Genomic DNA, 12,476 nt, shown 5'->3' with positions numbered 1-12,476 from the left:
CAGTTTCTGGGGTTGTTTCTATGTAGTATATCAGCCTTTGGTGGTCACTGCCAAGTGCAGGGAAAACCAACTACCATCTATTTTTAAAAGCTCACTGTGTTGCTTGCCTCATGTCTCTCCCCCTTCCTTCCATGCTGTGCCCTCCTGATGTGGGCCCCAGTTGACACCAGCTGATTTGCCTCATCAGCCACCCCCCACCCCTGCTCCTGCCTCTCTTGGGCACTTCACTGAAGTGCCTTGTCCCCATACATGTCCTAGGTCACAGACCTGGTCATGGTGCTTTGCCAGCCCCTCCCCCTTCCCTGTTCAATACAAGACTGTCTCAGGGTCTGGTGTTCAACTGTGTGCACTTCAGTCTGGGCTTGGCTGTGCTCCTCATAAGGACGGTTCCCCTGTGCTGTGCCAGCCAGGCCTGAGGTCACCTCCACCTCCTAACCTTTCACAAAAAGACCTGAGCTTGCCCCTGCTCCCTGCCTTGGAATTGAGACCCTCTTGCCCCCTGCGTCTTCATCTGTCATAACTGGGACCCTCCCCTGGGTGGCAGGCAGAGAATGTCCCATGTGGAGTGCTGTCCGCATCCCAGACACCGTGTAAGGCCCCAGGGCTGTTCTCAGACATACTCTCTAAAGTACGGAGGGTTCAGGAACAAGCTGCTGCTTGCCTGGGGAGCTAAGTGACCACCCAAGGCCCAGGAGGCCACTGGATGGGTTTCAGGTGGCAGGACAGCAGAACCTTCTCGTGACCCCTCTCTTCCTTTCTGCAATGCTGGCATTCTGTTTTCTCCTGGGAAGCGTCTGGTTCACACACTTTTATTTCTTAGAAGTTTGTCGCCCCTTGCAGATGCTATTCTGACAGTGTTCTGGCATCAGCCTCGGGCTTCGGTGTTTGGTCTAACCGCTCCGTGGGTCCACCGTGTCCTTGGCTCAGACTGACTTACCACACCATATTCAAAGTCCTGTCCACCACACCTATGGCCTGGCATTTCCTGGAGCGGGCTGCCACGTGCCCATCAGAAATCAGCGGCAGAATGGGAGGGGAACAGGGCTGCACCCTCACCTCCCCAGCCAGCCCCTTGGCCTGGGCTGTCTTTCTTCCTTAAACTTCCGTTTATTTAGTGAGAGCAGCTCTAAATGATGGGGTCTTGTTCTCTTCAAATGAGCCTTATTGCATAAGTTCAAGGACACACGCCTAATTAAAGTTACAGTCGTGAAACACACCCATCTGCTCGCTTAGTCCCCTCTTTTGTTTCTGTGAGGAGAGACGCTGAACCCACTCACCTATCAGGAACGCCAGGTGAAGAGTGGTTTTGTTGCCAACAGTGCCCTAAGGACCGCCTAGGGCCCTGGGTGGGTTCATTTGCCGTGGGCGGCTATGCTTAACCACCCTGTCTCCCTCTTTGCTCTTTCAGATCCAAAGGACATCAAGTGTTCCTCCACCCTGCCCACGGTAAGAGCTGCTCCGTCTGCTGTTACCCTTCCAGAACAGCCTAGTGCTCTTTGCAGCCCACACTGCCCGAAGGGAGAGGCTGCCCACAGCTTCACACATGACAAGAATCTCTCTCAGCCCACGCCACCACCCACCAAGCCCTTCCGGCTGACCAGCTCCCAAGGCCTCAGCTCCACCTGCAGAGGCTACCTGAAACATGTCACCACAGCCTGGCCTGATATCCCTCAGTGGTCCCCATTTCTGTCAACATAAAATCCTCATCAACCTGTGTCCCCTTTGCCCTGTGAGATGTTAGGACCTTTCTGTGGATAGCCTGCAGACCTGCCGTCTCAGCTCTGGGGACAGTGCCTGAACCGTGCAGCAGAGGGCGCGCCAGAGCCCTTTCCTGTTGAGGCTCAACAGCCGTGGGCTGGGGGTGGGTTGGTAGGGGCGGGGTCATTCTGGTACTTTATAAACCAAAACAAAAGTAAGCTAGGAAGACTGTTGTATTCTGGCAGAGTAGCTATGGTTGATATTTGAAAGTGCTGTCAAAGTCAATCCAAGCTTACAGAGCCCACAATGTTTCTATTATGAGCGGGCGGTGACGATCTCTAGATACAGTAGAACCTGAACATTTGCTTCCATGTGAAAACATCTGTTCCTCTGAACAACTGTGGCCACACCTGGGGAAGCGAGCCGTCTTAGAACCTAGAAGTGGCTTCTCCCTCACAGCCAGCTCCAGACATACAGCAACCAGGCCAGGCCCAACCTACAGGTGTCTGTGTATAATGTAGGGCTGGCCAAGTCTGCCTGATTCTCCCCATATACATGAGCTTGGCCGAAAGGCCACAATGCATTTTAATCGTCTCCTTTTCAAACCTCTAATCTCTGAGCCAGTCCCCGGGGTCTCACAGAGCTCAGCTGTCCTGAGGGTTCTCCAGGAGGCTGGGCAGAGACCATGAACAGAACAGCTGGTATTTCCACCCTCTTAATGTTTCACAGTGGGGTTCAGCCTTAACACATGAAGTCACGGGGGTGATCAGCCATAACATAGCAGAACTAAAGTGGAAAAATGTCAATTAGGCTTCATCAGAATTCGAGACTTTTGTGTTTCAGGTGGTACCATCCAAAGTGAGGCAGTCGCACAGAGTGGGAGAAAGTGCTTGCAGGTTGTGTTTGGGGCAGGACCTGCATCTGGAGTAGACAAGGAGGTCACTGCTAAGTCGTTAGTGAGGCGAGCCTTAGTGAAGCAGCCAGAAGAGCATGATGCGTCTGTGGAGACAAATGAGTCAGTGGGTTGGTGCTGGGGAGGGCACAGAGTGACAGCCTCCTGTCTCTAAAGGTGAAGAAATGTTCCGAGATTGCGGTCAGTGTTGGGATCACTGAACTCTGAGCTTTACGTGACGCGGTGCCATGTGGGTGTTTGGAATTGTCCCAGGATGTCAAGAAACAGCGGCATATTTCTGAGCTTTTGCCACATTTTTTTCCCTCATAATTTTTCTATGGTGATTGAAGTGTTCCTTTAAAAAAAAAAGTATTAGTTTTTAGCGTGTAAGCATCTGTCTGCATGTATGTATATGCACCATGTGCGTGTGCTGCCCGTGGCGGCAGACGAGTACATCAGATCCCCTGGAACTGGAGTTACTAAGGTTGTCAGCTGCCATGTGGGCGCTGGGAATAGAACCCGGGTCCTCTGGAAGAGCAGCCAGTGCCCTTAACCGCTGAGCCTTCTCTTTGGCCCCAGTACAACGAACTCTCTGATGAGGTGCTTTTCTTCCAGCATTCCAGAGTCTCGGAGAACGGCATAAACAGGTTTAGACTGCAGAAGCAAAGTGCACACAGCGAAAAGAATGGACCTCTGGTGAGTAACACATGGCTTCCGCCTGCTCGGGTGGCAGCAGGGACTCAGGACCAGTCTTCCGACCCTGCGCCCTTGTCATGTCTCAGACAACCTCTAAGTCTGCTTGTATTCCTGAAGGGCTTTTGAGGTACTTTTGTTGACTTTCTCTGGATAGTCAGCTAAACTTCCATGTCTTCAGTCAACTTTGAAAGCCATTCACTCATCCAGTAGCTGTTTGCTAGCCTAAGGAGCCCACCCCTCAAGGTCATTAGGGCTGAAAGGTTAGGTGCAGGTGGGAAGTGAGCAGAGAGAGGCCTAGCGACATGGTACCACACGTGGAGAGGTGGACAGACAGGTGCTGTCCCAGCTGGCCCCAGCAGGTGTCACTGCAGCACAGCTGTATGGCAGGTGGGTCTTGCAGGTCCTGGAGCACAGGGCAGGAGGGAGCACACAGCGAGCAGGGGTACAATGTGATGTAAAGAGTTCATGTCACAGGCCTAAGAAAAGGTGACTGATGTCATAAAAGGTCATCTCTTACTTCCCTCCCCCCCCCACTTTCTAGATGAAGACACTGAAGGTGCTAAGTTCCTGATTCATTCTGCCCATACCCGGCCCTTCTCCCTGCCCTCCCCTCATGAACTTCTTTTGGATTCAGTTCCTCGGACGGTTCACTGAATGAGCCTTCTGAAGTAGTTTAGACTCGACCTTAGTCATTGAAGTTATTGTCGTTTTCTTTTCATTTTGAAGTCGGGTTGTTTGAAGGATCGATGCACTAAGCATGCTATCACTTTGTTTATCACCCAGAGAAATTTATGGTGTTTGAAGGGGGAGGAGCAAGACACGTGCTATTCCATACACCCTGGTCTTTGCACTTTAAAGAGCGTGCGGGCTGCGACTGGTTAACCAAAATGCTTACAGATCTGTCCACCCTGCAGCCCAGAGGCCGCATGCATGCACCATACCCCAGCGTAGTATGAATGCACCCCGATGCACGGATCTTGAATATGGGCTTTGTAGCTGACAGTGCTGTGTCTCAGTGTCGAGAGGTTGGGCGTGCCTGCAAGAAATTTCGGCTCACTTGAGTTTCATTTCTCAATATCACATCTTGATTAAGGTTCACACCTCCGTGACACTCCTCCGCGGTGACTGTGAAGGCTGACATTTTGCTCTTTGTGGTGACTAACCTGGAAGGGCCCACTCCGGCTTCAACGTGTGGCTTCCCTCTCCCCTCTGCAAATCTGTTCACTGCTGCCAAGACGCCACCACAGCAGCTCGGTAGCCTTACTCAAGCTGACTGTGGTGGGGACTGGCCCTGCTCACGTGGTGTCTTGAGCAACCCCTGCTGCAGGTTAGGATGCGTAGTGGGGTGTCCCCTGAGCTTGACAGGAGCCCCCAGTTGTCCCCTGTCCCAGGGCGGTCTAGCCTGACTCCAGGTGCTGCTTACTGCTGCTCGTGCCAGACACGAGGCTTAATACAGAGGCCACGTGTGGCTGCACAGGACAGGGAGCCCGTGGGCTTTGTGGGCTGATGATGGTTGCCTAGAGGTGGCCATAATTCCCATCCCCGTGGCCACTTGTCCTCGTTGGTGTCTCTGACTGGCCAGGGCTCAGACACTACCAAGACCCCATGTGAGCATCAGAATGGCAAGCCATTCGCCTGTGTTTTCCTTACCCAGACCTCACCAAGGACAGGATTCCCACAATGTGACTACAGGCACATCCAAGTGAGGCATTTCGGTGACAGCAGTAGCCTGTGTGTGCGTGCATGTGTGTTATGTGTCTCTGTGTGTACGGGCAGGAACAACCTTTGCCCTTGGACAAAGGGCTTCAGCTGAGGAATCCTCATTCATCCTGCAGTCCCTCAGGCTGGAGCACACATGGAACCTGCTTCCTGAGTGTTTGAGGCAGGAGCCCCCTGCCCCAGGATTTGTCTCTTGTTAGCTGGTAGCCCCTTGTTCACTCTGAAAGGAAATACCAGTCCCTTTTGCTTGCTTTGGAAGACGTACCACTACCTTACTTTTACAGTTCTTCCTCCCAGCAAAGTCTATGTGAGTGTATACTGGTGCCTGCTTCCAGAGCAGTCTGAGTTTGCAGCTTTCAGTCAGCCCAGCAGGTGGCGCCGCAGGACACTTCACACTCCCAGGCATTCCCTGTAGGTCCGCTTTCTGTGTGCCTTCTTGGTCTCCAGGTCACAGACAACCCCTCTCCTGGCCAGGTGGACTCTCTGCCCTTGCACTGCCTCGTGGCTTGCTGCAGCTTACCCATGGCAGGGCCTCTTTCCGTTTGAAAGAGCCTGTGAAGTCCTGCAGGTCTCTCAGCTTGGTCCCCAGGAACTAGCCTGAAGCCTGGAGCTGTCCGGAGAGTTCTGAGGCTCAGCCAGTCCAGGATTGAGGTCTCAGAGTAACCAGTGTCAAGTATGATAGAGAACTAGTGGGGAGTGTCCCAAACTAAGTGCCAGACTTGATTCATGAGAGAAGAGCCAGTTCCCAGTGTGAGTGCCAACCCTTTGTTCCCTGTGTCTGTAAGGAGTGGAATGTGACCCTTCACACCCAAGATTTTCATGTTCCTTCTTAAGTATCGAACACAGGTTCAGTGTGAAAATGTCCTCCTGGTCAGTGAACCTGGCCCAGCTGATGTGTCCGTCTCAAGCTCACACACGGTGCTGAGTGACTGTCCACGTGTCAAGCCTGCCACCTAGCTTTTATCTTTTTTTTTTAATCTAATATGGGTGCCTGAGTGCCTGCTTATTTATGTGAAATGTGTGTGCAGTTCTCACAGAGGCCAGAAGGGGGCACTGGATCCCTAGAGCTACAGGCATTTGCATGCAGGAAATTGAGGCTGGGTCCTCAACTAAAGCAGCAAGTGCTCTGATCTGCTGAGTCATCTCTCCAGCCCCATCATCTCTCTCTCTCTTTCTCTCCTCTCCTCTCCTCTCCTCTCCTCACCTCTCTTCTCTTTCTTTTCTTTCTTTTTTAAGTCTATTGTACGGTAAGGCAAATAAAATGTATCGGTGGCCGTTGGATCACACGGCTCATCCGAAGTACATAGGAACACTCCTTTTTAAGCCCTTAGGACTCACGGTTCATACAGGGAAAGCCTTTTCATATTGCCCTTGCTCTGACTTAAAACCCCATGCAGAGCTGGGAATCTCTTGGCTTTGCTCCAGTGGGCACGAGTTCTGTCCCTTAGGAATGTCCCTGGTATCAGAAGGCACAAATCTCAGAACTGGATTGTACATTTTAGAGTATCATCACTCCTGGCAGTGTTTGTCCACTGTGAACTCTGTGAACTCCTTGCAAGGTCCAGGGTCCTGTGATAAATTTCTTACTAGCAAAGCCATGAAATCACCTCGTTCTACAGCTCAGTGACCACATTGCCGTTTTAGAGTTTAGCTTCTCTCTTTCCAGAAAACATCCTGTCGATGGAGAAGAATATGTAAACCACCCCTCCAGGCATGTTCAGCCATGTTGTCATCTGCAAGGTTCATGCAGAAAACTGTGTGATTGAGTTAAACAAACAACAAAACCACACAAATACACACACACACACTTGAAAAACCTTACTGTTTTAAGTGTGTTTATAATTTTGTGTTGGGTGCATTCCTGAGTTATCTCTGGACACATGTCAGCCCTGTGCAGCAGGCTGGACATACCTGATTAGATCATAATGAAAATATAATCTGATTATATTAAGAGATGCTGAGAATCTTCTGTTACCAGAATCTTCCAGATGTTTGGGTACAAGATACATCATCCAAATGGGTGTGCTTTAACCAACTGATCTTTCTCCACATGTGGGATTTATTTCTCTGTTCTTTTTACTCTCTCTGAACCAAAGAGTTTTATGAGTTAATGGCATTTCATTAGCCAGGTGGATACTGACAGCTCTTGTGACCATGGGGTTGACGTTGTTACCCATATGTGTCCCTAAGACTTTTTAGCGGGAAACCAAGTGACTTACTTGCTTAGAATTCTAGCCTGGCTTCAGCCGGACACCCCTGGTGACGCCTGCTCCTTTTGCTTTTGTGTCCAGGACCCGGAGCTGCAGTGCTTACTGCTGTCTGATGGGAAGAGCTCCCTCCACCCAAGTCACATCGTCGTCCTCCCTGGGGACAGCAGTGGCAGTATGGCAGCCATCAGCTTCACAGGAGCTCTGAGGATCCCAGTGAGTCTGCACACCGTGGGAGAGCGCTGGGCCGCGGGGAGTTTGACGGAGACCAGTGGCCTGTGTGTTCGTGGGTCAGGCCCTCCCGTCCTGTGTTAGCAGTGTGGCTGGTCACTCTGGGCTGAATGTGGCTGTGTGTGTGATCTCTTTGTTTTCTACTGTTCCCATCATTTTGAAATTAATTTTTCCACTCTGAAATTTCTTAGACAGATTAAATTTGACGAATGTTTTCCCTTGGAAATGGAAAGCTGGCTGCTCTGGACTTGTGCCCATGATGCCTTCTGCCCCTCTTGACTCTCCATCCTCCCAGTCATTTGCCTTCTGGCTCTGAGGGCATAGGGTGCCTCCCGTGTAGTGCCCTGTGCTCACTGTTCTGTGGCTCTGCTGAGTCTGCTCTGTTTCCCAGCACGGTGAGGGTCTAAGTGCCCAGTGTGGCATGTGGCCACAGGGAGGGCCAGACATGAGGGAGTAGAGATTACAGAAGACTACCCCACAATGCACCAGGGTCCTAAGTGGCTGGGCCTGATTATCCTCTTTTCCTTGGTGTCAGCTGGCTCCCACAACGCCCTGAGTTAGCAATCTCACAGTTTATAGTTGTGAGCCCTGGCCAATCTCCACAGCTCGGGCTCAGGCCTGGGCACCGGCTTCCTGAACAGGCCTCACGGCCAGCCATTGGAAGATGACAGTTTTAAATGAACCTCATTTCTAAGACTGTATTCTTACTACTGGCTAGCCGCCCTTCTGTGGTACCTTACTGCTGTAGGCTGCTGCCCCAATATTTCTGCTGGCATCAGCTGGGGAGCAGACCAGCATGCAAATGCCAACCATGGGGCAGTGTGGGCAGGACAGACTTTGGAGGCCTGGTCCAGCTTTCACGCTCCCCTGCTCCTGCCCAACTGGTCGGCCTGAGCATCCCCTCCGAGCTTCTGTCTGCCCATCACTGGACTCCTCCCTGGTGCACTGCCATCTGTTGATCTGAGTGCAGAGCACACCAGGCATGCAGCAGGGTAACGGTGGATCACACGCTCCCTTCCTCATGCCATGCTAACAACTGGAAACCGCTAAGGGTGGTGGTGATGGGGTTCGGTGGGCATGTGTGTGGGTGTGTGTGTATGTGTGTGATGCTTACGCAGGAGTACGCAGGTGCATACACCATTGCAGAGGCCGGAGGAAGATGTCGGGTGTCTTCACCTGTTGCTTCCCCACTTTACTACTTTGAAGCAGGGTCTCTCTCTGAACTGGAAACTTGCCGGTTAAGCTAGATCGCTGACCAGTGAGTCCCTGGGAATCTGCCTCCCTCTACCTCCACCGTCCAGTGCCGGAGTTACAGACACACACAACTGTGCCTGGCTTTTTACGTGGGTGCTGGGGATTTGAACTCGGGTGTGCTTGCACAGCAAGTGCTCTTACACACTCAGCCATCTCCCCCAAGTGCTCTTACACACTCAGCCATCTCCCCCAAGTGCTCTTACACACTCAGCCATCTCCCCAGCCCACTTTCTGAGTATAAATGAGCATCCTTCTTCCCCCGAGGAGGAAATCACTGGCCATCATTTGGCATGTTTACCTCATCAGTATACATTCTCATTGGCTCTTGTTGGGTGTGGACATCAGGTTTCTGCCTTCCAGGCGGCTAGGCGAGTGTGTGCTTCGGATCTCCCGGGGCTTGCTTCCCCATCATGTCCTCCCCTGCACCAGGCTCGTAGAAGCACAGCACACCTGCAGGGGCATACTCATTTGTACCCAGTCACACCTGGACACACACTGCCCATCCCACGCTTGGAGCTGACAGTCATTACCCTCCCTCTTCCAGGGCGTGATCGAGTTCTCTCTGTGCCTGCTCTTCGCCAAGCTGGTCAGCTACACCTTCCTCTTCTGGCTCCCGCTGTACATCACCAACGTGGGTGAGTGCTGGCTGGAAGTGAGGTTCCAATCCCTGCACTGACCGCCCAGGGACCACACGTGGCGAGTGGAGAGGGACAACGTGGCTCAGCCAATGGGATGGGTACACACACACTTTGTGGCTCTTTAAACCTTCACTGGGCTCATCGGGTACATCCCGACCCCTTTGCAGTTCTCAGAAGCTGCCTGCTTTTCAATCTGGGCCACGTTGGGCTTTGGAGCACAGCAGCCAGCAAGCAGGAGTGTGGCCTCTGGGGATTGAGATAAGACAGCCTGAGAAATCTGACCTAGAAACTGTTTCTGGGGGTGTATTCTGATTTGTGCGAGGGCTGACAGCCTGTCTTAGGTTCCCAGAGTCCAGGAACATCTGAAGCTGTGGATCCGATAGGATGTTCCAGGAAAATAGTACTAGATAGCTGTGTGTCGTCTGTGCGTAGCGTGACAGGAGATCAGCAGTTCCTGGGGACCAAGTAAGGGCTGTCGCAAGTTCCGTACTGATGGGGCGGGGGTCACAGTGTGTGCTGAACCAGGAGAGGGAGGAAAAGCAACAGGGTTTTGTAGATACAGCCTGGGCCTTGGGCTTTGGGGACAGTACAGGAAGGGGGCCTTTGAGAATGGAAGAGTCAGATTTCAAGGGTGTCATAAGGCCATAACAAGGTTGACCAGAGCTCAGAGTTGGAAGGAGTGTCACCTCAGCCGGTGAAGCTGGGAAGGCAGTGAGAGGACCTTCTGGGGTGCATGGCTAACAGAGACAAGCTGCAGAAGGAAAGGGGGTGGATGAGCAGGCTTCAAGAAGCTCCCTCAGGGTCCAGAGCCCTGCCTCACGACCCCTACTTCATCTCAAGTGCAGAACACAGTCTAGGAGGGAGTCTCAGCTGGAGTGTTGGATTTCCTGGATGCCCAATCTGCGTCTGGGTTTGAGCCAAACCCAGTTCCCTGCAGGTGGCATTCAGGCTGAGGGAAATGGGCCTGAGGAGTCAAGCACTGTCTTCCCAGCTGTCTCCTCTTACTGGTCAGTATCCATCAACTGGAAGCGAAAGGAACATGAAGGGTACCCTGCTGCCTAAGCACAAGAAGGCTCTAGTCCCCCTGGTATCGGGTAGCACAGGGGTACCACATGCTCAGTTTCACTATGCGACTGACCGAGTGTTCCTGGCCATTGCCCCGGGGGAGCTCTACCTATGACCTTGAACCATCTGCACACTGGAGAGCTTCCTAAACCGATGCCCCCGTGGTGGGCAAGCGAAGGGTGCAAGGATGGCCAGGGAATGCCAGGCTGTGCCAGGCTGGGGCAAGATGCGTCAACCAGCCTCCTTTTTAAATCTGAGTTCAGGTGATTTTTTATGGTGTGAAACCACTCGTGGAAGAGAGTCCTGCGTGGGTCCCTCTAGGGTAATCCCTGAGGACGTGTCCTCATTAGGCCATATGCTGGTCATTCAACAGATCACCTGGACGCCAAGAAAGCGGGGGAGCTGTCCACACTGTTTGACGTGGGCGGGATCTTTGGTGAGTTCCAGACCATTTGCTTCACTCTGTCAAGAACCTAACAAGAGGGGGCTGGAGAGATGACTGAGAGGTTAAGAGCACTGGCTGTTCTCCCAGAGGACCTGGGTTCGATTTCCAGCACGCACGTGGCTGCTCACAGCTGTCTATAACTCGAAGATCTGACACCCTCACACAGACATATGTGCGGGCAAAATGCCAATGCACATAAAATAAAAATAAATTATACACACACACACACACACATATAAAACCTAACAACAAAGCTGGGTGAGTGGCACACTCCTATCATTTAGTACCCTGAGGCTGTGGCAGCAGAAGGGCAAGTTTGAGGCTACCCTGGCCTACACAGTAAGACCCTGTCTCAAAAAACAATCTATCTATCCGTGTTCAAGTTAGTGTTGCTGTTGGGAGGGCACCGTGTGATGCAGTGATCTTGAGCCAGCTGCCCTCAGAAGTGACATGCACACACCCTGGAGGTGGTGGCATTAGTGCATGCCAGGTCAAGGGGCTTTGGGGCTGCCCTAAAGCCTGACCCTAAACCACCCTGTGACTCCATGGCCCTTACGGGATGAGTCCTGTTAGGCAGGCCCCAAGCGGCCGCTCTCTGCTGCCCAGGTGGGGACAGACTCGGAGAAGGCTGCTGCTGTTGTCCCTGTGACTTGGGTCTCCCCCAGAGAACACGTGCCAGGCATCAGCTCCTGAGGCCATGCCCTCTCTGTTCCAGGTGGGATCCTAGCAGGCGTGATCTCCGACCGCCTGGAAAAACGAGCTTCCACCTGTGGCCTGATGCTGTTGCTGGCGGCGCCCACGGTGAGCCCCGGCTCTGCCTGTCAACAGGCAGTCGCTTTTGTGTCCTCCACCAGCCGCCACTGCCCCGGGCCTGTGCGCCACATCCCTAGCAGTTCAGCTTGTCCCTGACGGGAAACACAGGGCTTCCTTCGGGCTGCCCCACCTCAACTCCTGGGCTGTGCACACAATGCTCCTCCCTCACCCTGAGTTTCTCATGGGCTGCTCATATCTTTGGGGCATCGCTCACACCCAATGCTGTCCCCCTTCCCAGTCATGCTCTTGCCTGTCCCTTAGAATCTGTGTGCCGTCCCTCCCTTCTAGGCTCAGTGAGCCCATCCTGGCAGGCTCATCCTTCTTTAAGCATTGAGAAGCTCGTGACCTTGGGCAGGTGACTTGATTCCCCATCTGGTTGGCAGTCACATCACCCTTCAGTGCGGATGTGCAGAGTTGGTGTGGTACTGACCTGCCATTGCTCTTTGTGATTGAGGGGCCATTCTGTTGCCACATTGCCTCTCTCCCCAATACTGTCTCTATCCTTGGAGCGTGACTGAATTCTGAGGCCTCAGGCTCTATAAAGCAATCCTTAAGACATTATGAACTGGGCAGTGGTGGCGTGCACCTTTAATCCCAGCACTTGGGAATGGTGGCGTGCACCTTTAATCCCAGCACTTGGGAGGCAGAAGCAGGTGGATCTCAGTGAGTTCAAGACCAGCCTGGTCTACAAAGTGAGTTCCAGGTTGGCCAGGACTGTTACACAGAGAAACCCTGTCTGAAACAAACAAACAAAAGACATTGCAAGCAGCATGGCCCCATTGCTGGGAGCACTGCCTCCCAGGGTACAGTGCTCGGAC

At 52.7% G+C, this 12,476-nt stretch overlaps 1 protein-coding gene across 4 annotated transcripts in view; it reads left to right on the top strand.

Annotated features, from left to right (window-relative positions):
- The window catches only part of Slc37a1 (solute carrier family 37 member 1), a 64,666-nt gene that overhangs the window by 41,559 nt on the left and 10,631 nt on the right, over positions 1-12,476 (top strand). For all 4 annotated transcript variants that reach the window (XM_048451285.3, XM_048451288.3, XM_048451287.3 and 1 more), the window contains exons 9-14: positions 1,409-1,446; positions 3,206-3,286; positions 7,297-7,428; positions 9,242-9,332; positions 10,774-10,836; positions 11,561-11,646. In XM_048451285.3, coding sequence (XP_048307242.2) covers positions 1,409-1,446; positions 3,206-3,286; positions 7,297-7,428; positions 9,242-9,332; positions 10,774-10,836; positions 11,561-11,646 — 491 coding nt within the window. The remainder of the gene's footprint in view (positions 1-1,408; positions 1,447-3,205; positions 3,287-7,296; positions 7,429-9,241; positions 9,333-10,773; positions 10,837-11,560; positions 11,647-12,476) is intronic.

This window comes from Myodes glareolus, chromosome 18, assembly GCF_982192425.1.
Source record: "Myodes glareolus chromosome 18, mMyoGla1.1, whole genome shotgun sequence".
NCBI lineage: Eukaryota > Metazoa > Chordata > Mammalia > Rodentia > Cricetidae > Myodes > Myodes glareolus.
The sequence above is the reverse complement of the archived record's forward strand: the minus strand, read 5'-3'. Positions and strand labels throughout refer to the sequence as shown.